General features: G+C 43.0%; 1 protein-coding gene, 3 non-coding genes and 1 pseudogene across 5 annotated transcripts; 1 reads left to right on the forward strand and 4 right to left on the reverse strand.

Moving 5' to 3' along the window:
* The first annotated feature begins 5316 nt into the window (after positions 1 to 5316).
* Positions 5317 to 5451, forward strand: LOC132475372 (U1 spliceosomal RNA; annotated as a pseudogene).
* An 817-nt stretch (positions 5452 to 6268) lies between these two features.
* LOC132475362 (U1 spliceosomal RNA) lies at positions 6269 to 6432 on the reverse strand. The gene has a single exon (XR_009529873.1). It is a non-coding gene; the product is annotated as a U1 spliceosomal RNA (small nuclear RNA).
* A 1515-nt stretch (positions 6433 to 7947) lies between these two features.
* LOC132475364 (U1 spliceosomal RNA) lies at positions 7948 to 8111 on the reverse strand. Its single transcript, XR_009529874.1, has one exon. It is a non-coding gene; the product is annotated as a U1 spliceosomal RNA (small nuclear RNA).
* Positions 8112 to 11691: 3580 nt separating this feature from the next.
* LOC132475365 (U1 spliceosomal RNA) lies at positions 11692 to 11855 on the reverse strand. Its single transcript, XR_009529875.1, has one exon. It is a non-coding gene; the product is annotated as a U1 spliceosomal RNA (small nuclear RNA).
* Positions 11856 to 15051: 3196 nt separating this feature from the next.
* On the reverse strand, positions 15052 to 22340 carry LOC132474926 (heterogeneous nuclear ribonucleoprotein L-like). 2 transcript variants are annotated; one of them, XM_060075854.1, is made up of 14 exons: positions 22181 to 22340; positions 21260 to 21375; positions 20919 to 21156; positions 20738 to 20825; positions 20480 to 20574; positions 20102 to 20174; positions 17887 to 17919; positions 17638 to 17709; positions 16985 to 17235; positions 16702 to 16823; positions 16290 to 16491; positions 16058 to 16115; positions 15788 to 15898; positions 15052 to 15584 (listed from the first exon to the last, which is right to left on the reverse strand). In XM_060075854.1, exons 1-14 carry the CDS (start codon positions 22256 to 22258, stop codon positions 15526 to 15528), a joined length of 1596 nt encoding a protein of 531 aa, XP_059931837.1. In that variant the 5' UTR covers positions 22259 to 22340; the 3' UTR covers positions 15052 to 15525. The 2 variants fall into 2 exon arrangements, with proteins under 2 accessions (XP_059931837.1, XP_059931836.1); XM_060075853.1 differs by having other exon boundaries at positions 15788 to 15916.
* Between the last annotated feature and the right edge of the window lie 1108 nt (positions 22341 to 23448).

Below are 23448 nucleotides of genomic sequence, written 5' to 3' on the forward strand. Positions count from 1 at the left end.
TTGAACGTATCGCATTTCAGACTCAAACGACGTCTGCTGCGGCTTTGTTCTCGTCGTCAGAAGATGAGTAACACCAGTCAGCACCAATGATGTCAACACCAGTCAAGAATCCTTCCTCTGGCCAAGCACAGTTTGTAAGTTTGTACAGCATATTGTCTCTGATTGAATTATACAACTACTGTAATTTGTGGAATTTAACATTGAAAATAAACCTCTTTTGTTTTATAGTCACCAGGCCTCAATACCAGTGCCAGTAGCCTTGAAGTTGGTGAAACCGACTAAAGCTATCAGCCTGAGTCAACCCTCACCCCCACATCAGCGTTGTCATCAGAAGATAGGCATACGTCGCTGAAAGGTTTAATCTATTCCTGGGGAGAGAAGTCTACTAGATCTTCAGATTTTCTGTGCAATCATATTCCTTGTCATTTACAGGAGAACCACGGTTCAAACAGGTGCACTGCAAGAAGTCCAAGCAATGGATATTGAAAACAATCTTCACGCCACACACCACCCAGTTTATCAGACATCTAATCAAGAGGGTCATGGACAGATGACCCTAACATCAAGTTCAAAGTCACAACCCCTGACGCTCGGATGGATTCCGGATTCCGCTTGCTGTGCAGGCCGTTGGTCGGTGGCTGGGGCAATGGAGGTGTCAATGCCAGTGGACACTACAACATCATCCGGTATCGGTCCTTTATCTGGGGCTGCATTCGGTCCTTGGGGGGCGAGCGGCACCTGGTGTAAGGGTTGGTCATCGTTCGGACCTTGGTTCATCGGAAGGTTGTTTGAGATCGTATTGAGCTTCACTCGGTTGGAGTAGGCTTTGGGACAGTCCCTGAGTCTATGGCTGGTTGAAGAATACAGGCTGCATTCTAGTGGGGTTGTGCACTGGTCTGTGTTGTGGTCTGATCCTTTGCACCTTTTGCAGTTGTTGCTTTTACAGGAGGCTGCAAGATGGTCCAGGCTTCCACACCTCCTGCACTGCTTGGGCTGGCCAGGGTAGAACGCAGAGCTACGGAAGGCTCCCAGCTGTGTTAGGGATGTGTTGGGTCTGCTCCCTCAGCCGTCGTAAACGCACCTGGAAGCGTCTGGTTCCTGTTTTCACTCCATCGATGTCTGTAACCTACCTTCCATTGGTGACATCGCAAAACCTCGATAACCAGGTCCACACGTCTTGATTTCTAACTTTTTCAGAAAGGATCATCACGTTGACTGTCTTCACATCTCTTTCTGCCAGTGGTATCATTGTGATCTTCTTGAAGCTCGGTGCTGATCTCTTCTTCTCCTCAAATCTTTGCATACAAAGGTCAAAGTTCGGTACTGTTGTAAACACAACTTAATATACCTTCTTGCCCGGGAAGGCAAAGATGTAATCCAGTTCGTTGGTGGAAAACTGAAGGTCTTTCAGGAGAATTTGTCTACTGAACTGAAGCCGGTCCATTTCGAGATCTTCTAGGAGGTTGAATTTCACTGCATTCCTTTGATTCTGTTGCAAGGCCATGGCAACTGCCGGAGCAGTTGATGAAGCCATGGCCGGCTTAGCTAGACTGCGTGTTCTGTCCGCAATTCACTGTGTCCCATACACCGCTCGACTACAGACTTGGTATGGGTAATCTAAATGAACGCCTAGAGGTTCTGACCTGATCTAAATGAACGCCTAGAGGTTCTTAAAGAAATTACAGCCACTTCTTGTGTGTGGAAGCGATGTGATCCTGGGCGGGGACTTCAATTGTCTGATGGACAAAAAGGACAGAATGACCGTTGCTACGGTCAGGCTGGACTCAAGTTCAGAAATGTTGAATAACCTCATCAAGGATTTTAAACTTAATGATACCTTGCGCAATAAGAACCCTAACACACCAGGCTATACATGGTCAAATGGTACCATTTGTTCACGTATTGATTTTCTGTTGACGACAAAGAACATTTTAGTTTCTGATGCTGCTGTTACCCCAGTATTTTTCAGTGACCATTCAAAAATTGACTGTACAATAACGTGCCATGTCAAGGCTCATCAGGGTATATGCAGGAATCATAGAGATGAATTTACTACCTTTTACTACCTCCACAATATTTTTTTACTACCAACACGACATCAAGCAGCGGGGCGGGGGGGTATGCAAAGCACCACTTACTACTTACTATAAGGTATAAATGTGACACTGCCGCGATCCCTGTAGCCCTAGTGCTGCTGCTGCTAGCACCGCAAAACAACGACATAGAGAGTAGAGGTCTTCACTCCCGCGGGACGCGACGCAAAATAATGCAGCGCGGGACAAAAAATTAAAGCTCATTGCGGGTGCGGGCAGGACGATAGAGGTGCATTTGCGGGTGCGGGATGATACACTGCACTCCCGCAAATCAAATATGAGGGTAAAGTCAAATATACAAATTATCATGAGGCCCTCATCAATAAGCAAAACCTACTTTTCCAACAACTTTTCCTTCATGGTCGAAGCACCAGCTGATTCTTTTACCTTTCATTTTTCATTTAGACGTGCTGGTTCCCGACCTGCAGAGTTTTTATCTTTTTAAATATGTGACTTTCGTGTTTCATTTACTGAGGCCTATTTAATGTTTTGCATGGTTGAAAACATGCAGGCTTACCAATAAATATGTTACCAATACTGGTAGCCTAATGAATTATGTGCACGCTCGTTTTTTCCAAGCCAATGGACAGGCCTTTCCTGAGACAGAAAGTAAACATCCATCCTTGTGGGCATTTGCGGGCGGGACTCGTGCCCATCCCTACTACCAAGTCAAATTGCGTTTGTTACCTTTTATTCCTTTAAGGGCCTTAATTATCAATTTTATTTTTGACTACGTTTTACTACCGCGAGGACACCCTGCTCATACAAGCCAAAATCACTGGAAATTAAATGTTTCATTACTCAAAGATCAAAAATTAGTAGAAGACTAAAGGACAAGTTAAAAAGATGGATATCACTACAGTTTTTATTCCAGTCAGTCGGAGAGTGGTGGGAAGACTTAAAAAGTCGGACCAAAAACTTTTTCACTAAAGGGAAAAGAATTGCAATGAAAAAGCGTTTCAAATACAAAAAACAACGGGCAAAGTTACAGCGTTTATTTATGATGGCCCATTCAGGGTTTTATGTGGCAGTAGAGATTTTGAGGCTAAAGAAGGAGATGATAGCTGTTACTGCTGAGGATTCAAAAGGCCTTCTTATGCGTAGCAGGACTAAACACATAGAAAATAACAAAAAAATGTCAAGATACTTCTTTAGGAAATTAGCCAGGCCCAGGAATACTATGTTATCCATTCCGAATGAGGATGGAAAAGAACAAACAGAAACTAAAGACATCCTTGATTTAATACATACATTTTATACTGAATTGTATAAAGAAGAGGTGACTGATAACCGCATTGGAAAACCTATTGAGTTTCTTAAGCCAAACGTCGGTATTGCCTCTGAACTCGAAAGTGACTGAAATGTAAATGAATTGACCAAAGCCATACAGAGCATGCAAGATTATAAGCCCCCAGGAGCTGATGGGTTACCCAAATAATTGTATATTACCTTTGGGGATGTATTAAAAGTAGGGCCCAACCGATTCATCGGCCTGCCGATTTAATCGGCCGATTATAGCCTTTTTGAAAATAATCAACATCTGCCAAAAAGACGCAGATTACAACCGTTTTTTTTCTTTCTTTTTTTTTAGAAATGTTATTGCGCTTAGTATCCTGCAGAGTGCGCTCCTACTCACCTTGCTAACTAACAACTTTAGCTGGAGTAAAAAAGAGGAGATTGAATTTTACCGTACAACATGAAAGCACGCTCGCTCAGGCAGCTGCGCGCTCACCTCACCAATGTACATAAGACGCGTTGTTTGAGCATGTTGTGCCTGTTTTTACATTACACAAATTTTTGACTGTAAATGTATTCTAAAACACTCAAAGGTTCTGCATTCAATTCACATATTCGTCAAAAGTGTTTAAGGTATATTTAAGGTATCAAAAACTGTTTTATATGCTTTTTTTTGTTTTGTTTTTAATCGGCCGATTAAATCTTAATCGTAATTTTTCTCTGAAAATAATCGGCATCGGCACTCAAAAATCAATATCGGTCGGGCCCTAATTAAAAGACCCACTTTTAGAGATGTTTAATGAAAGTTTGCATAGTAATAACCTACCATTATCCTTAAGAACAGGTATCATCTCCTTGCTTTACAAAAAAGGAGACAAAAAAGACATTAAGAACCGGCGCCCACTTAACTTGCTTGGTGTAGGCCATCACAGAAAGGGGGTAAAAATTTCCCTGATCTAGCAAAGATAATGAAAGCTCTATTTCTGACGCCCATATTGCAGGCAGCAGTGCTAAACTAAAATAAGAGGAGCCTATGACCAAATTTCGCCATGTTCTGGATAGGCCATCAAGTCCTAAGGAAAGTCCCCACTTTCCTTAGGCCATGCCTTAAGGCCGTGCCTTAAGACCGTGCCTAAAAAGACCTCATGCAGAGAAGAGGCCTCTGCTATATGAAAGGGTGGTGACCTTTGTAAAGTCTGGAAAGTGGCGGGATGTTGGTCGGGTAGACCGAGCCTTTGTAAAGAGCTGTTAGAGCCCCGAACGGTCAAGACTGGTTACTGTTGGCGCGCTGGCTGAAGCCAGCTGCCTTAGGGTGTGGAGAAATGTTAATTCGCCATTTTTGTTCAATGCATATAGAGATCTCACTTGGCAGGCAGTTCAGAGGTGTCTCCCTACACGAAAATTTCTGAAGAGACGGGGGTCATCTAAGAGCGCAAGATGTCCCAGGGTGGGGTGAGGTGGAGACGAGGATGTTTCACATTTGTTGTGGTCGTGTGGGGTGGCTCGGAGGGTTTGGCGCTTATTGGGGCAATGGCTGGGTGACCTGTTTAGAGTCCCCACGGAATCAGATGTCCTGTATGGGGTTATACAGAGTGGTGATTGTAAGGGGTGGGAAAGATGGTGGGCCTTGATTAATTGCATAAAAGAGTCGATTTGGAGGTGTCGTAACCTAATGGTGTACAAAAGCCTTTTGTTTTCAGCGGAATCAATAGTTAATTTGAGCATAACCTTGTTAAAGGATTATGTTTGGAGGGACAAGGAACGATATGGAATTGTGGTATGTAAGGAACTCAGGAAAATAAAGAACACTGAGTTATGTAGGATTTTGTGTTAACCTATGAATGTGTTGACCTTGCTGTAAAATGTAACTATTTGCTTGTTAACCTTTGAATGTGTTCTGACCTTGAAACCATGTGTGTTCTGACCTTCAAACCAAAGTTAAAATTTAACTTTGTGCCTGACTTAAATAAACGCCTAAAAATTGAAAAAATTGAATTGGTTCACCCAGGGCGAGGCTGAGCCATTGCACTTCGGCTGCGCTGACCCGTGCAAATTCTTCAAATGTGGGAATCTCAACTGCATAATTTGTGGTAGTGGGGGACTGCGTTCGCGCTCTCCCCTGATAATATTGTGGAAAATAAATATTTTCGTGATTACGTAATATATCCCTCCAAGTTCTCTGTAGCGGACTCGTGATTGGTTTACTAAAGGCAGAATGGTATTTTCTAGTAAACGCGTTCCTTATGTTAAAATAATTAACATAAGGAACATCTGTGCTTCGTTGAGCAAAAAAAATTGAATAAACCTTAATAAATGGTTGATGGTGAATACTTGTGACGTGGAGTTAAAACTACACACTTTACCTGTTTTGTTCAAAATATCGTTATATCGTATATCTCCATTCAAACAAAGAATATCGAGATATGCGTTTTGGTCCATATCGCCCAGCCCTAGTCAAAGGTCACTCACATTCAAGCTGAAGCATTTATACTCAACAAGAATATCAGGGGAGTGCTTTTCTAGTTCTCCCACATAAGAGTCTATATCTAGTGCTAACATTTGAGTAACATATTACAATCTGATACAATTTCAATACAAATTACTAGAAATAAAATGATAGTTTAAACTTGTAATATAATGCACAGTTGTATTCGCCACCAATACGGTCCGTCAGGATCGATTTTGCTGTACCTTGAAAGTTTGGGAAATTTAACAAACCGTAATCCTAAATTATCCACAATTTCGTGAAAATACCACGTACTACTGCCCAAAATTATTCAATTTTTTTGGTTCAGATTATGATAACAATGGTTGAGTTATGGCCGATGAATGTGAAAATACCATTCTGCCTTTAGTAAACCAAACACGAGTCCGCTACAGAGAGAACTTAAAGGGATATATTACGTAATCACCAAAATATTTATTTTCCACAATATTATCAGGGGAGAGCGCGAACGCAGTCCCCCACTACCACAAATTATGCAGTCGAGATTCCCACATTTGAGGAATTCGCACGGGTCAGCACAGCCGAAGTGCAATGGCTGAGCCTCGCCCTGGGTGAACCACCTTCTTGATCATGGTGTCTCCCCTGCCAGGTAAGTATGAGTTGTACATGGCTCTCGTGCTGTACTCATTCTCCCACATAACAGTCTATATGATGGTATTAACATTTTTTTTTTTTTTTTTTCAAGAACGGCTTGGCTATCAAACTACAATCAGCAGTCTGCTTTCCATAAGATACAATTAAAAGACAACTTAGTGATGTAATGAATATACTTAGTGAGCATCTTGGTTGTTTCCCATCATGCATTTCTGTATTCTTCTGGGGTCTCCAGCTATAACAGTCTGAAGTCGATACATCCCAACCCTCAGTAGTACTATTGAGGAACTTAATCTCAAAATCTCTTTCTATTCAATCTGTCATCTCTTAGCTCTGAAGCTATTCATTCATTTTTGCTCTCCACTACTATCCTAAGGCCTGCCTGTAAACAGCATTTGAAATTGGCATGACCACGGATAACTACAGATAACGGGAGCAACATTATCAAGGCGGTGGAGCTGAATGAGGATGCAGTGCTTTGGTCACAGACTTAATTTGGCTAAGTGTCTCCACATTATTATTGATGAAATAGTTTTAAAAAACCATTATTTGCCAGTTACACTAACATAATTATTTATGGCCATCATAAACAACTTGCTTGGATTTTTAGCTCATTCAGTAATGCGTTATTAAGTCCTAAAACAGTGTTGTGGGCTACCTTAAACAACCTACTTTGACTTTCCTTCATAGCGACCAGTTTTTTTTACTTTTAAATGCCTTTGGGTTTTTAGATAACCACTGGAATTGACTGAAAAGCAGATCAACCATATTTAAATTTTTAAGAAAGCACTCTGCTGATCAAGTTATGATACTGATTCTCACAGGTCATGGGATGGATGACAGCCGCATCACAGGGGCCATTTCCCTGTGCACAAAGATAGTCAGGAGCTTTTCCGACAGCTGGCTGAGGAGGAGGGCGCTCTCTGAAGTCCAGCAACAGCTTGGCCTCCCAACTCATCAGCTCATTACAGAATCTGTCACACGTTGGGGATCAAGGCAGCTGACGGTCGAAAGGATCCTGGAACAATAGGTGGCTATCACCAAGGTCCCCTCCTCTGACAAAAGAGCCTAGTCCTCACATGGCAGGACATTGAGGCACTGGAGATGGTCCAGAAGGCTCTCAAACCCCTAGGATTGAGAGTAATACAGATCCTCTTAAATGGTGGAGGGAATAGGAAATGATTTATACAGCGCTTAGCAAGGTAGCAAATAAGTACCTTTTAGTACCAGCAACAAGTTCTCCTTCTGAGCGAGTTTTCAGCTGCAGTGGTAACATTGTAAGCTGTAACTTACAGGGCCTCCCTGAGGCCTGAAACGGTTGACAGGCTTGTTTTGCTAGCACAGAACCTGTAAGTAATATACAAGTTTACATAGGAAGACTTGTCTTCACAGTCTACCTCAGTGAATATTCTATTTTATTTTCACATTTATTGTTATTTGCAATATATCTAGCCATTTGAATTTATTAAGGATTATTTATTACGTAATCACCAAAATATTTATTTTCCACAACATTATCAGGGGAGAGCGCGAACGCAGTCCCCCACTACCACAAATTATGCAGTCGAGATTCCCACATTTGAGGAATTCGCACGGGTCAGCACAGCCGAAGTGCAATGGCTGAGCCTCGCCCTGGGTGAACCACCTTCTTGATCATGGTGTCTCCCCTGCCAGGTAAGTATGAGTTGTACATGGCTCTCGTGCTGTACTCATTCTCCCACATAACAGTCTATATGATGGTATTAACTTTTTTTTTTTTTTTTTTCAAGAACGGCTTGGCTATCAAACTACAATCAGCAGTCTGCTTTCCATAAGATACAATTAAAAGACAACTTAGTGATGTAATGAATATACTTAGTGAGCATCTTGGTTGTTTCCCATCATGCATTTCTGTATTCTTCTGGGGTCTCCAGCTATAACAGTCTGAAGTCGATACATCCCAACCCTCAGTAGTACTATTGAGGAACTTAATCTCAAAATCTCTTTCTATACAATCTGTCATCTCTTAGCTCTGAAGCTATTCATTCATTTTTGCTCTCCACTACTATCCTAAGGCCTGCCTGTAAACAGCATTTGAAATTGGCATGACCACGGATAACTACAGATAACGGGAGCAACATTATCAAGGCGGTGGAGCTGAATGAGGATGCAGTGCTTTGGTCACAGACTTAATTTGGCTAAGTGTCTCCACATTATTATTGATGAAATAGTTTTAAAAAACCATTATTTGCAAGTTACACTAACATAATTATTTATGGCCATCATAAACAACTTGCTTGGATTTTTAGCTCATTCAGTAATGCGTTATTAAGTCCTAAAACAGTGTTGTGGGCTACCTTAAACAACCTACTTTGACTTTCCTTCATAGCGACCAGTTTTTTTTACTTTTAAATGCCTTTGGGTTTTTAGATAACCACTGGAATTGACTGAAAAGCAGATCAACCATATTTAAATTTTTAAGAAAGCACTCTGCTGATCAAGTTATGATACTGATTCTCACAGGTCATGGGATGGATGACAGCCGCATCACAGGGGCCATTTCCCTGAGCACAAAGATAGTCAGGAGCTTTTCCGACCGCTGGCTGAGGAGGAGGGCGCTCTCTGAAGTCCAGCAACAGCTTGGCCTCCCAACTCATCAGCTCATTACAGAATCTGTCACACGTTGGGGATCAAGGCAGCTGACGGTCGAAAGGATCCTGGAACAATAGGTGGCTATTAGGGATGGGCATAATTAATCGATGCTCGATAATTGATCGTTAAGAAATGCGTCGATCAATTTATATTGTTATCGATCAAAAGGACGTTGTGTTGCATACTGTGAGTCTTGAAGCATTTAATTGAATATAACCCTGCCGACTGGTGGAAAGTGAATGGAAGAAGGTTCCCCAGGCTGTCAAAGTTAGCGCGACAATACCTCTGCATCCCCGCAACTTCGGTCCCGTCAGAGCGGGTGTTTTCTGCTGCTGGACTGACAGTTACAAGGCTGCGTTCGCGTCTGACCCCCGAGCATGTTAACATGCTTATATTCCTAAACAAAAATATGTAGGCTGGAGTTACTGTATGCTATGGACAGTAGGGACAGTCACCACCGTATGTGAGTCGCTCTTTTCTTTCTTAATGTGTTGACTCTCGCTCCGCTTGGTGCCTCGTCGTTACATTTTGCCAAAACTGTGATATTTTAGCAACAAGTCCAGCCTTATATATGTTCAATAAGGTATTGCTTTTAGATAGACTAGTTCATGCAATTGTTTGTAAATGGGTGGCTCATCTTTTTGTTGCGAGCCTTTTCCGCGCGCCGGCTGCAGGCATTATATGTCGGCCTTTTCCCCCCCCCTTTTTTTCATAACAGTTATACAGTTTAATGCCCACTTTTAGCCTACTGCCTTTGTTTGATTATTGTTGTCCGATAAGTTCGCTACTTATTGTAATTGGAATAGGCTACAGATTTAGTCTTGTTGAATCGTTTCCAAACCTTTAAGAATGCCTGTAGGCGCATTGTTCGGACTTTACGAGCGCCGCATAGGCCTATAACCTATAATGCCTGTATTTATTATTTTAAAACTGTTAAACAGTTGTAGGTCTTCAAGTTAACTGTATTGTATTAATTTTGGCCCATACATTATTGTTGGAATAAAGATTTCATTGATAAAAACATTAGAAAAAAAACATAGAAAAAAGTTAATGATTAATCGATAATTGATCGATAACTCTAGCGATGCTCGATCAAGAAAATTTCTTCAAATGCCCATCCCTAGTGGCTATCACCAAGGTCCCCTCCTCTGACAAAAGAGCCTAGTCCTCACATGGCAGGACATTGAGGCACTGGAGATGGTCCAGAAGGCTCTCAAACCCCTAGGATTGAGAGTAATACAGATCCTCTTAAATGGTGGAGGGAATAGGAAATGATCTATACAGCGCTTAGCAAGGTAGCAAATAAGTACCTTTTAGTACCAGCAACAAGTTCTCCTTCTGAGCGAGTTTTCAGCTGCAGTGGTAACATTGTAAGCTGTAACTTACAGGGCCTCCCTGAGGCCTGAAACGGTTGACAGGCTTGTTTTGCTAGCACAGAACCTGTAAGTAATATACAAGTTTACATAGGAAGACTTGTCTTCACAGTCTACCTCAGTGAATATTCTATTTTATTTTCACATTTATTGTTATTTGCAATATATCTAGCCATTTGAATTTATTAAGGATTATTTATTTTCTCTACATTTATTATTTTTGGTACCCATTAAGCAATTATTTTCATAGTTGACTAATTATGCAGCTGTATATTTTCAAACAGGTGAGGCCTGCACTATTGTGTACAATTTTATTATTTGCAGTGGTATGCCTGCCTATTAGAACAGAATATTGGCTTATGTAGGCCTGTGTTTTATGATATTTCTCTGTTTTCAATGTAATACTGTGAAGCCATAGGCCTGTTTTTGGGTCAGCCTGTTTTACATTTTTTGTTACTTGCACGTTATGCCTATAAGTGTAGGCTAGTTGCACTGTTGCACTGCACTATGTTTATTTTTTAAATAGTACTTGACATGTTTCAAACAGGCAACACTATTGTTTTATATCTGTTGTTAAGGAACATCTGTGCTTCGTTGAGCAAAAAAAATTGAATAAACCTTAATAAATGGTTGATGGTGAATACTTGTGACGTGGAGTTAAAACTACACACTTTACCCGTTTTGTTCAAAATATCGTTATAATATCGTATATCTCCATTCAAACAAAAAATATCGAGATATGCGTTTTGGTCCATATCGCCCAGCCCTAGTCAAAGGTCACTCACATTCAAGCTGAAGCATTTATACTCAACAAGAATATCAGGGGAGTGCTTTTCTAGTTCTCCCACATAAGAGTCTATATCTAGTGCTAACATTTGAGTAACATATTACAATCTGATACAATTTCAACACAAATTACTAGAAATAAAATGATATAGTTTAAACTTGTAATATAATGCACAGTTGTATTCGCCGCCAATACGGTCCGTCGGGATCGATTTTGCTGTACCTTGAAAGTTTGGGAAATTTAACAAACCGTAATCCTAAATTATCCACAATTTCGTCAAAATACCACATACTACTGCCCAAAATTATTCAATTTTTTTGGTTCAGATTATGATAACAATGGTTGAGTTATGGCCGATGAATGTGAAAATACCATTCTGCCTTTAGTAAACCAAACACGAGTCCGCTACAGAGAGAACTTAAAGGGATATATTACGTAATCACAAAAAATATTTATTTTCCACAATATTATCAGGGGAGAGCGCGAACGCAGTCCCCCACTACCACAAATTATGCAGTCGAGATTCCCACATTTGAGGAATTCGCACGGGTCAGCACAGCCGAAGTGCAATGGCTGAGCCTCGCCCTGGGTGAACCACCTTCTTGATCATGGTGTCTCCCCTGCCAGGTAAGTATGAGTTGTACACGGCTAACGTGCTATACTGGTTCTCACACATAACAGTCTATATGATGGTATTAACATTTTTTTGACTACAAAACAAGAACAACGGCTTGGCTATCAAACTGCAATCAGCATTCGGATATCCATATCCCAAAGACACAATTTAAAGACTACTAGCAATATAATTATAGTTTTATCTTTGTTGTTTCCCATCATGCAATCCTGTACTCTTATTCTGATGTTTCCCGCTTTGTAACATAAAGAGGCACATCACTGCCCTCTGCAGGACATTTTAGGAACTACGCCAACAGCATGTTAAGTTAAGCTACCACAAGTGCAGCAAAGTGACACAAAGCTAGCCCTGTCACATATATAATTAAATAAAGGTCAAAAATATATGAAGGTATTATTGTCGCAAAAGTACATGCAAAATAAATATTTAGGACTCCAAATTTACTGTTACACATTTGTGACTTTAGTGTAGGCTACGCTTACAAAATCTGCAGTTACAGGTGCTAAAGACTTTCGCCATGGAAAGGATCCAAAAAAATGATCCATTTCACGTCAATGGTGTGAAATCATTGGTGTGTCGGGAGCGGAGAAACCTGGCGAGCATTTAGCCTTGACCCAAACATAGTAATTCAATATTAGGCCTACTTGGTTACAAAACAACCAATATAATTAATATAAACCCATAGGCTAAACAAATACAAACGTCGTTTAAAACGGTAAAATGACCATTCAGTGTTTGACCTACTTTCTCCCGTCGTGGAAGGATCAGGTTTCTGCTCCGACGACGCTGCGAGGGCCCGACTCCATAGGCTACTGTGGCCCTCACTTCGTCTTACTTCGCTTTTCTAAGGTGAACCACATTGTTCAGTTGCCAAAACGGTAACAAAGTATCAAAAAGCGAACCACTTGGCTTAAAAGTTGTTTGGCTCATATTTAAGAAATATTTCCATCGATAGGCCTACGTAACTTGGATTGGACTGGTGCATCAGAAAGAAACGCCTGGAAGGTATTCCCCAGATACAGCTACATTATAACATACATGGCCCTACATCCGACCTGCCCCTCCGGCGACTTAATTGGCTTGCAGCACGTCCCGCCCCTTTTAATGGAAAGCTAATTTCACTCGCAATGTAATTTAATGTAAAATAGCAGCATAAAAAATAAACAAATTTAAAGAAACCAAAATTGACTTTGTTTATAAATGACGCGAAGACATATTATCAATAAGCCTATACCGAATGTTGCACCCGAGGCACCAGCAGACTGAAGGGCCCACCACCCTCACCTTTACCGCACAAACAAAATCCACTGGGGTGTATTGAATTGAATATCTACTTTCTTTATCATACTTTTTCCACACATTGCTGTAGCCTATGTAAGGAATGGAGCAAATTAGTTATGAGACCATATCCCGAAGTGCTTCCTTTCTCACTTGCTACCCGGTTTTCAGTGCACAAAACAGGTTAGATGCATTAGTCTGCGCACACCCTGCGTAACCCTAATATTCGGTTAATTTGAGTCATTTTCTGGTAACTATGTCGTCAGCTTATGTATTAAATTAAGTGTTTTCTTTAAAAAAAAAAAAAAAAAAAAGAACTAATAAAAACATATATATTGAAATAAAATAATGAAAAACATTGGTTGGCTGTTTCTCAAGGAGTCCAGGTACCCCTGTGCCCTCATAGGGACCCATATGATCCAGCACGGCTCTTAAACACTATGTAAAGTTAATATGGATGAGTGCTAAGAGATATCTTCTACTATGTAGAAGATATCTTCTACTATAGGTATTCAGGGCACCTCTGCCTAGCCATGCAAATACGATGGTCGACTGTGGTCGACTTTTGGTCGTATCTTCGCTTGGACACTACGGATGCTATGAAAACATTTCTAATACTATAACTACTAACGTGTACTGGGCAACAAATTCACATTGAAAAATTAAAATGAGTGGGCAGGCATATGCGTCAACCACCATTTACTGGAGGATGTCTCTGCACCTGCTGACTCTACCTCGGTCTAGCCCCATGAAGAGATGTATCATAGGTTTTGAAGGATAAGACAGATTAGCTAGTGGACTGGAGCCTGATGGGAGGACGCACCACAGTGCCAAGTTAAGACACACAAGTGTCTTATACCTCGGTCTAGCCCCATGAAGAGATGTATCATAGGTTTTGAAGGATAAGATATATTAGTGGGCTGGAGCCTGATGGGAGGACGAAACACAGGGAAAAGTTGTTCAATAATAAAGCAATCAGGTAAATGATTGGCTGTGTCGGTTAACATCATGCCAGACCATTTTGAAGTAGGGCCTGGGAAAATTACAAATGACCTCTTTAGAGTTTGAGCTTCTTTCCAAAGCAGTGGATTCAGACATGTGGTCAATGAGGAGGTGTACGGGTGAGGCCCTCCGGCTCAAGGAGGGCTACAGGTCTGTTGATTAACAGTAGGGCTTCTAACCCACAGCCTTCAGCATGGTTAGTGAATCACACTATCCAAGAATTCCCCAAATGTGGGAATCTCGATTGCATAATTTGTGGTAGTAGGGGACTGCGTTCGCGCTCTCCCCTGATAAACATGTAAAAAATAACTAAGTAATTAAGCTGCGTTGTAGAAGTGCAATCGCCTTGCAGCACTAATTGTCGTGCCAGTGTATGTAACTAACCGTTAACGAAGCTCAGCTGGCTACGATTACAGAAAACTGCTAATCATGCGTCTATTGTCTACGGTCTTTACGACATATCCACATCCCCCAAAGTATCTGCAGTCACTGTACACACTGCATGTAGTACTCTCCTTTGTCCACGGACCAAAGATTACACCTAAATTGGCCAGTCTAAGCGTAGCCTCAGTTCAAAAGGCTGATAAGTCTTAGATCTTTAACATCTGGACTGCACCACAATAATCCCCCCAAAACACATCTCTCTCTAGTTGGGAGAGGGTAGAATAGCCAACCTTCTCCCCTAATGGCATGTTTAAAAACGATTCACCAGCACCCAGTTGTGGCTTCAACAATTAACATGTTTAAAAACATCAAGCAGATGCTGTGCTGTCATATGGCCGGATTGGGTCATACGTCAATGCGTTTAATGTAGGCAGCTGGAATGCCTAAGTGATGTGAGGTGGGCCACTTAAGAAACCAGCAAGTAAGCAACGACTACATTGTATAGTTTGAAGTGAAGCGTATTGAAGCAAGGATTCATTAATGTTCTTGTTTTATTTTTCTTACAACAAAAAACGGACTGCCCTGCATATTAACAGATTCTTGAAGGGGCAGAAGAGGCAGCAATAAAAATAAAAATAAAACAAAATCTTATACAAAACCATGTTTTTCCTAACCACCCGAGCATAAAAACAACTTTTATGAAATATACCATCTCAAAGCTGTTGTATAAGAATATCCAAGTAAAAAGGACAACAGAACATTGCATCACAAGGACTACAGACAAGCGAGAATTGCCACCAGAGAAAATACACACAAACCACCTTTCAAACATCTGGATGAGACCCACAACAGGCTGAATCACAGAATGGCCAAATAAGTGTCAAGGTAAAAATCAAAAAATATATAATGATTCAGGCTGGTCTAATCCGCTAATATTTGAGGTGCCTCCGGTAAGGATTGGTGGGGAATGGTGGACTTGGTGATCTCTGCAGCAGCCAGGAAAACACTCAGTTGGCGTGTTGTACGGTGGAGAAGCACAGCTTCAGGGTGTATGGGTACGGGCCAGCTGGGGAGAGAGGAGCACCACACCGTTAGACAAACTGGAGGACAACACTCTATTGAGCAGCACAACACGGGTGACTTACATCATACGACAGGCGCGCCTGCACGCCTTGCGTTGTCGTTTGAAAAATGATGATGCAAAAATAAGTTTCTGGAGTACTAGTTCCGTATTTATATCTTTGTGAACTCGTTCAATGGGGTACATACTTGTGTTCTTCATCTGGTGGTGGTTCATCATGGCCAGAGCCTCCATGGCGTCGTTGATTGACTCCCATTCCAGAAGTCCAGACGCACTGCGCTCACTGGGTGCGGCGCCACCTGGTGGGCATTCAGTCACTTAACACAGGGGACACCTCACTAACGTCATTACCTTCATGCTCAAGTATCGTGCAGTGGAGCTCATGTCTCCATGAAAAAATATTATGTTAACATTATACAAGCTTCCCATGTTGAATGAATAAACATAAAGTAGCTTACTCTTTCCAGTGAACAGCTTGATGTTGATTGGACACTTGACACCAATTTCTTCACAAATCTGTGATAGAAAAGTTAACATTCAGATGACAGAACTCAATGCACCATAAACTAGCACTCATTGATATGCCTGATTTCTCACTTTGCATTATTCCTTAGGCGTCTAGTTACAAATTAGACGTCGAGTCAGGAATCTGAGCTTCCGACGACGGAGGCGGGTGCGCTGCGTACGGACCTGACCGAAGATCTCCGTCGACGACTCGGGCTGTGCGTTGAAGAAGTGCAGCACGTTGCTGGGGTGCTGGATGCGGTTCTTGGCCGCCTGCTCCGGGGACGTGAATCGGTTGTTCCTGGAGCCGTGGAAGTCTTTGAAGCTGCTGCTCCCGTCCTCCAGCTCGTAGCACTGGCCCGGCATGATGGCCTGCTGCTTGGACACACTGCAGGCACGGGGATGAGAACACATGTTGAGGGGGAGCGGGGCCAACGAGTTTCAACTCAAGACTTTTTTCAGACCCATCAAGCGTTGACATTTTTTGTACTAGGGTTGAAAATCAGAGTGCCATTTAATTCAAGTATTTTAACAGACTATAGCCCTAAACCCAATGGTCATCGGGCCAGCAGGGGAGTAACCCCACTAGGACACTCACCAGACATTGAGTTTCTGGCCGAACAAGAAGTTGTTGTTGAGGTGAGTGATGGCACGGTCGACAGCGTAGCAGTCTCCCATCTCCACCATGGCTGCCCCGGGCTTACTCTTCATGAACTTCACCTGGTGGGGGCACACAATGCAGGGTGAGATACCAGTGGCATATAGCTAAAGGGCAGAACTTCAGCCAACAGTCGAGTATCTTACGATGTGTGACAGCAATTCTATACATTGTAGTTTATCTACGAGTTGTAAGTTGCAAAGAACTCCTGCAGGCCACTTACTCGCTCCACGTTGCCATAGAGACAGAAGACGTTGAAGACTTTGTCCGCGTTCATCTTGACGGGCTCCAGGCCGTACACCATGACGACAGGAGAGTCGGCGTGGGCACCATACTCCCCGGGAGGGGGAGGAGGGGGGCCGTAGCCGGGGGCGAAGCTCCGCCCACCACGGCCCCTCATCGGGGGACCCATGCGTCGGCCCTCGTAGGGCGGGGAGCCGTAGCTGTCGTCGTAGCCGCCGTGGTAACCACCAGCTGGAGGGGAGGATAAGGCAGCGTGTGACAAGTGTGACGGCCGTAGTTAGTACGCGCAGCGGGAAACTGACCTCGGTTGGCTCTCGGACCTCGGTTGAAATCTCATTTGACATTCAATAAAAAAGGTTAAATATTTAACCAGCATTGTATACATATTCTGAACGTGTATTTAATATCTGCAACTCTTAAGGGCCACAGTGTGGGAGGATGAGGCCCAAGGACATTAGCATTTGGTTGCTGGTCGAAGGAGTCCCACAGATCTATATTCCAGGACTAGAAAACCGACTTCCGCCTCCCTAGTTTAACGTGTCAGAAGTGTAAACGCTTCTGCAGGATTGAGGGGGGCCGGCTGGCTAGGTTCTTTGTTCCGTGTAGGGTCGTGTCCGAGGAGAGGGAACTTACAGTACTCTGGGGGGTGGTCGCCCAGCAGAGCAGGCTGCCTCTGCCGTTTGTTGGGGTTGGCATTCACATCCTCTGAGAACGACAAGGAAAGACTGAGGGTAAGTATGGAACGTTGAGATAGAAGGGATACCCTTTTCTAAAAATAGAATATGCTTCAATCAAACCAGGTTTTAGATTATACATTAAGAAAATGTAATGGATTGAACAAAAAAAAGGAACATTCTGATTAAACGTTGCACGTGTACACACCTGAATTGCTTCCGTTTCCATCTGCGTCACCATCTGCAGAAGTAAACAATAATCATAGACCATGAGGAGGCCGGTTCAAATGTACAGCTACATTTCACAGCTAGCCCCTCTACAAAAGCATAGAATATGCATGCATTTAGGAGCGCACGTAATATGCTGCCTCAAATTGGAGACCTATCCTAAACCAGGCAAGGATGAGAGGGGAATAAAAACAGGTACAAATCTTTTCATGTAAAAGGAAAATGTAGTTAATCAATTATACAGGCTTTAAAAATCAGTAGTCATTGGCACCAGAACAGTGCAGGGGTAGCCATTAAGACCACCCATGTGGAGGGATCTGAGCTTTCCTTGGACTTAAAAAGACGCATGATCGAATAACAGCTGGAGTTCACACAACCAACGATCCCCTCCCGCACAAATACACCCAGAGACGCAGTGACAGGGTTGGGTGTTTCAGTGGGAACACAAAAGTCAGCGTCAGTCTGGTGTGGCAGTGTTGGATGCTGGGCAGAGTGGTGGTGTTGTGCTGTCGTGTTCTCCGGTGGAAAAGACGGGGGGGTCTGGATTTACTTACTGCATTGTTACACACTGCGGTAAGGGAGAGAAGACATTAGCTGCAGCAGTCCCACCACTCTCCACCCATTTCATTTCATCCAACACTGTCTTTAGTCCCACTCCTGCGGGAGCACCCTCCGGCCTCTTGGGTGCACCCAGGGTGGCCCTGCGGCGACCAGAGCTCCCGCTCTCCTTTTAGTTTGACTTTGTCTCCATTAGAGCACATTTCAGACGTGAAGCTGGCTCCTCTTAGGCGAAAATTGCCAAACCTGCATTACATGGAAGGTGTTACACACGTTCTGGAGAGTTTAAGATAGAATAGATGAAAAAAAAAAAAAATAGCTAGACAAAAATGCATGTGGTAAGACACCCAGGTAACTTGATTCTGTGGTTGGTGTTGTCAGCAGTGTCCTGTCTTCATTGGTCTCGTGTTTCCTCCTGTGTTGGTGGCTAAGAGTGATGAGGAGGATTCAGTAGGGGTGTTGATGCCAGTTGCTGTGCAAGGCATCTATTTGGATCAGTTGGTACATCAGCAGGAGAATGTGTCGCTTGAGTGTCACTCGAGTCATCAACGGACGAGCCCGGTACAAAGCAGAGAGAACAGAGAGCCCGAGCCCAACTGGTATTAGTACCGTTGTAGTAACACGTGTCTGCCACTAGGTTTATCAGTCTGCTTGTTGGGTGGACAGATGGTCTGTTGTGGATGTTGTCTTTGTGCGGCCTTCTTCTGTGAGATGGCCATCAGGTCAGTAATCATTTCTCCGTTATCAAAGTGGGAGTGTAGGCACCGCTACACCCCAGGTCTGTTTCAGTGTGTTGAGCACATGGACACCAATGGGGTAAGAAGAGGGAAAGGAGAGAGAGAGAGAGATGGAAAGAGAGAGCAGAGGTAGGGGCGGGCAGGGAGGAGACCAAGCATAGCTTCCAGCCCCAAAAGCACGGAGCACCAAGCTCCCCGGCTTGGGGTGTGGTGGCTCTGTGTGGTGAATGAAAGTCTTCAGGGCTCTGGTGTTGGGATGCGGAGGAGATGAGGCGTGGTGCGGGAGCAGCAGTCAGATCAGTCCTACTGCGATGGTGTTGGATGGAGGGTGCGCTGTGCTCTGTCCATCTGTGTTTGAGAGGGGCCTTCTGTTCTGCTTTGGAGTGGATGTGTCTTCACTGGAGAAGTGGATGTTTGAGAGGGTGGTGGTGGTGGTGGTTCTGGTGGTGTTGTCAGCAACAATGTGTACCTCTCAATCCCAGTAGGCCTTTATTGTATTTGTAACATTGCATTATTTGAAGTCAAAATGTGAGAATGCAGCGGTTGGGAACAGGCATAGGTTTGTCGGTAAAGGGCGCCTTTGTGTGACCTGCCCTTATGCATTCCCAAAACCCCCAGAGTGTAGCATCACCATGAATATATTGCAACTCTGCACTAGTGTAACTTTCCTTTATCCAAGTAACGCAACCTTCAGTGGTACTTGAAAAACCCTCCTTATTAACAAAAATGGGGGCTTTATATTGTATGTCTTGGTCATATCTAGTCGTGTTGAAATTGCACCAGAAGCCTGGTTACTCAACGTTCCCACAATCGCAGAAGCAAGGGGGTTGATTGTAAGGTGCAGGCTGTGCAGGAACCTATGGTGTGTGTCCACTCCAAAGCCCCTGCTTAAAGACTTACCGGGTCCTCCCAGGTTGGGGTTGGTATAGTCCCAGGTGTCCTGGTCATTCTTGAACACGTTCAGACGAGTAGGCTGCGAAGACAAGAGATGATAATCAAAACCACACCTTATTATTAAAACCCCTTGCTGATCCACATGTCTTCTGAATAAAGAGTTTAAATTCCAGTAGCATAAATTCAAAGAGTTCTTTACCCCAATAACCCCAACGTAAATATTTAGATGTGTTCACAAGTGTACACTCTGAACCATTAACATAGTTAAGTTTACATGATTAATCTTGTCACCAAGATACATTTTTTTATTGCACCAGCTGGGGCATGCAGATAAGATACCCAGTCTTTGTTGAGATAAATATGTTGACAGTTTAAATCAAGTACCTTGGCATACTCGATCTTGAGAGTACAACAGCCGGAGTATATGTCCGCTCCGTTGAGCGAGGCCTTTGCTCTCTGTGCACTCTGAACCGAGTCGAATGTGATGTTGGAGTTAAGGAAACATAGGGGGAAACATGCTAGCACAATAATGTATTTTATCATTAGCTAAGGCACACTAGCATGCTTTAGCAGAGGTGTGACCTCAAAACAGTAAAACGTATTTATAGTCTGCTCGTGAACCCAAATCTCATCTAAAAGGATATTCGACCATGGCTTGTACACCATTCTTCCTGAAGATTACAATCCTCTGGACAGGCCCACAGTTGTTGCAGATGGTGTACAAGACATCCTGTTAAAAAAAGGACAAACCATCAATCAACCACAATTACTACCAACAAAATGCCCAATTTGAAATCCGACCAACGAGGCGCCCAGTGGTTACCGAGGTGATGGGGTAGATGGGGTTCATGATGGTGAGGAGCAGGACGTTGTTGACGGTGCGGGAGTCGTCTGAGTCTCCGGGCCTTGATATTTTCTGGCTGGTGGAGTAGTTGATGAAGGCCGGGTGGCCTGCAATGTACACCTGGTTGTCTGCGGCGTAGGTCACGGCAGTGGAGGAGCCGTTCATGTCCTCATACTCCACCAGGGCCTGACGCTTCTTGGGCATCACAACAACATAGCTACAACCAAAAAAACAAAAAACGATGAGACGCAACCTCATAAACCCTTGGTTAAATATGTCTGGTTTAAATATTCGGTCAAATGTGCTCTTGAAGAATTTACCTAATTGCTCCAAACTCCTGGAGGGCCTCCACCAAATCCGCCTCAGTGACCCCATCCACCAGTCCACGGATATGCACCACCACAGACGGAAGGGTCTTGTGCGGGTCCTCATAGCCCTGTAACAAATAAAAGGTTTAACCATTTGAAGTGCGTTCACTTGATGCGCTGAACGCGACCCACTCCGTAGTAGTCCCATTGGGATGTCCTATGGGCAAAGCGGTGCGGCCATTTCCGGCCGATTAGCCCGACCTTACGATGCGAAGGGGACCGGTTGAAATAATTGTAATTACTAGAATCGAAGCGCGGATTAACGTAACGTGCCCACTTATATGTGCAGGACGTGAAAGAACAAACATGATATTGCCATATTAATCAATACCTGGTGCAGCTGGGACCGATTGGGACAAAGGGTTAACCATAGGGGGAGGGGTCTTGAGTTGCGTTACGTCCTTTACGGATTTAATACGAAATAACACAAGAGCGGTCCGCAGTTCTTCCAATTCAAATATAATGCGAGTGCGACCATATTAAAACCTAATGAAAACGGCAATGTTCAAATGTGGCCACATATGACATGGGAACCTCAAGGTGCTAGCTAGCATTAGCATGAGGCGAACAAAGCCTATCCGGCGTGGCGGGGCCTAGTTAGCAGGGCGTACCTTTTCACTTTTAACTCGTGTAAATGAATGCACAATGGTCGATAGCATATCGTTTTTAAAAGAATACAGGATTATTGACAGTGAGTCTAAAATAACGAGATTTTTATGTTTCATAGGACACATTTTAATGTTTGAACCGACTACTTCGGGGTATTCCTACAGGCGTTGGATTGAATGGATCTTCATACCGAGACCGTCGTGCTTTAGCCAACTGTGGGCACCGTCGAGCGCTTGCTTAATACCTATTACTGATGGAACTTACCGTTGCCATTCCGTCGGTTTTCTGTCGTTTCGTTGCCCTGCCGTCTTCGCTGTAATAACGGCTGGTTGCAGTAGCCATGTTGTCCCGGTTAAAAAGGTTGGTTGGAGTGACGACTGAAAGAAAATGGACGGAAAAGTCAAGAAAAACGACCCTCCGATGACCACGCCTATTATTGTTATTTGCGCGCACCGATTGGTTAAAACCACCTGTTCATTTTTATGTGACACAAGGAGGAACCAATAGAAATACATTACCAGATCGCCGTTATCAGGGTCGTATATAAATAATCAATACAACCTACCTTGCTTTTTCAAATATCATGTGCGAATTTTCCACCATTTTTTTTTTTTTTACAGTAGTACAAATATAGTTTTCCAGTTTTTGTTACTATGGTGTAATTTACAGGGACAAATAAGACACATTAGAATTTGTCTGACGAAGTATTGCATACTCGGGCTTTTATATCGATGTATAACCGCATCCCAGACCGCCTCGATATTGGAAGCATGAGCGCATTGGAATGCGTATGTAAGAAGTAGTGTTTTTTGGGTCATTAAATAGGAAAATATATTTATCATTATTGAGGCACTTTGTTTTTTGAAATTGATTCCAATGCGAGAACCCACTAAGTTGCGACTAGCCTAGGTCACGTATATGTTTACAGGGTGAACTCTCATGGGCCCTGTCAATATCGCGGCGTATGTACCGCAAACAAACACTCCCATAGTGCTTACCCATACCATGCAAAAATGTGTTTCTTGATTATTCGATTCGTAATAATGAAGACTGGATTTGGACATTGCAGTACAATTAAATGTAATTATATATTGTTTAATTCCGACAGTCTTTTAAAGGCACATGCCTCATATGGGTGCTGTAGAGTAAAGGAGCACTGGGACACTTGATTTAACATCATTCCGCGGTGGAAATTCATTTCGCACTGCAAAGATTAACATTCCCAAAGATAACTTTTTAGTTAAATGGTGAGGAAAGAAGCCGGAAACGATAACAACGTAGTGTTATCAAGCGGTTTAGACCGGCTCCTCTCTTATTCCCCTGGTTGCACAATAAATGGAAACAGACAAATGTACATAATACCGAAGTTATCCTGCATCAACGTGTGGACCTGTGTGAAATCAGCAAGCTATTTCTCGTGAAAATGTGTCTTTTGAATGGCAACAGTCCAGTGGATTCTTTTTTAACGAGACCAAATACATTAGTGAAGTCACAATATGTGGTCGCTTACTACGGTTAACATAGCGCTTAAA

The sequence above is a fragment of the Gadus macrocephalus genome, chromosome 16, assembly GCF_031168955.1.
Source record: "Gadus macrocephalus chromosome 16, ASM3116895v1".
NCBI classification, from domain to species: Eukaryota; Metazoa; Chordata; class Actinopteri; order Gadiformes; family Gadidae; genus Gadus; species Gadus macrocephalus.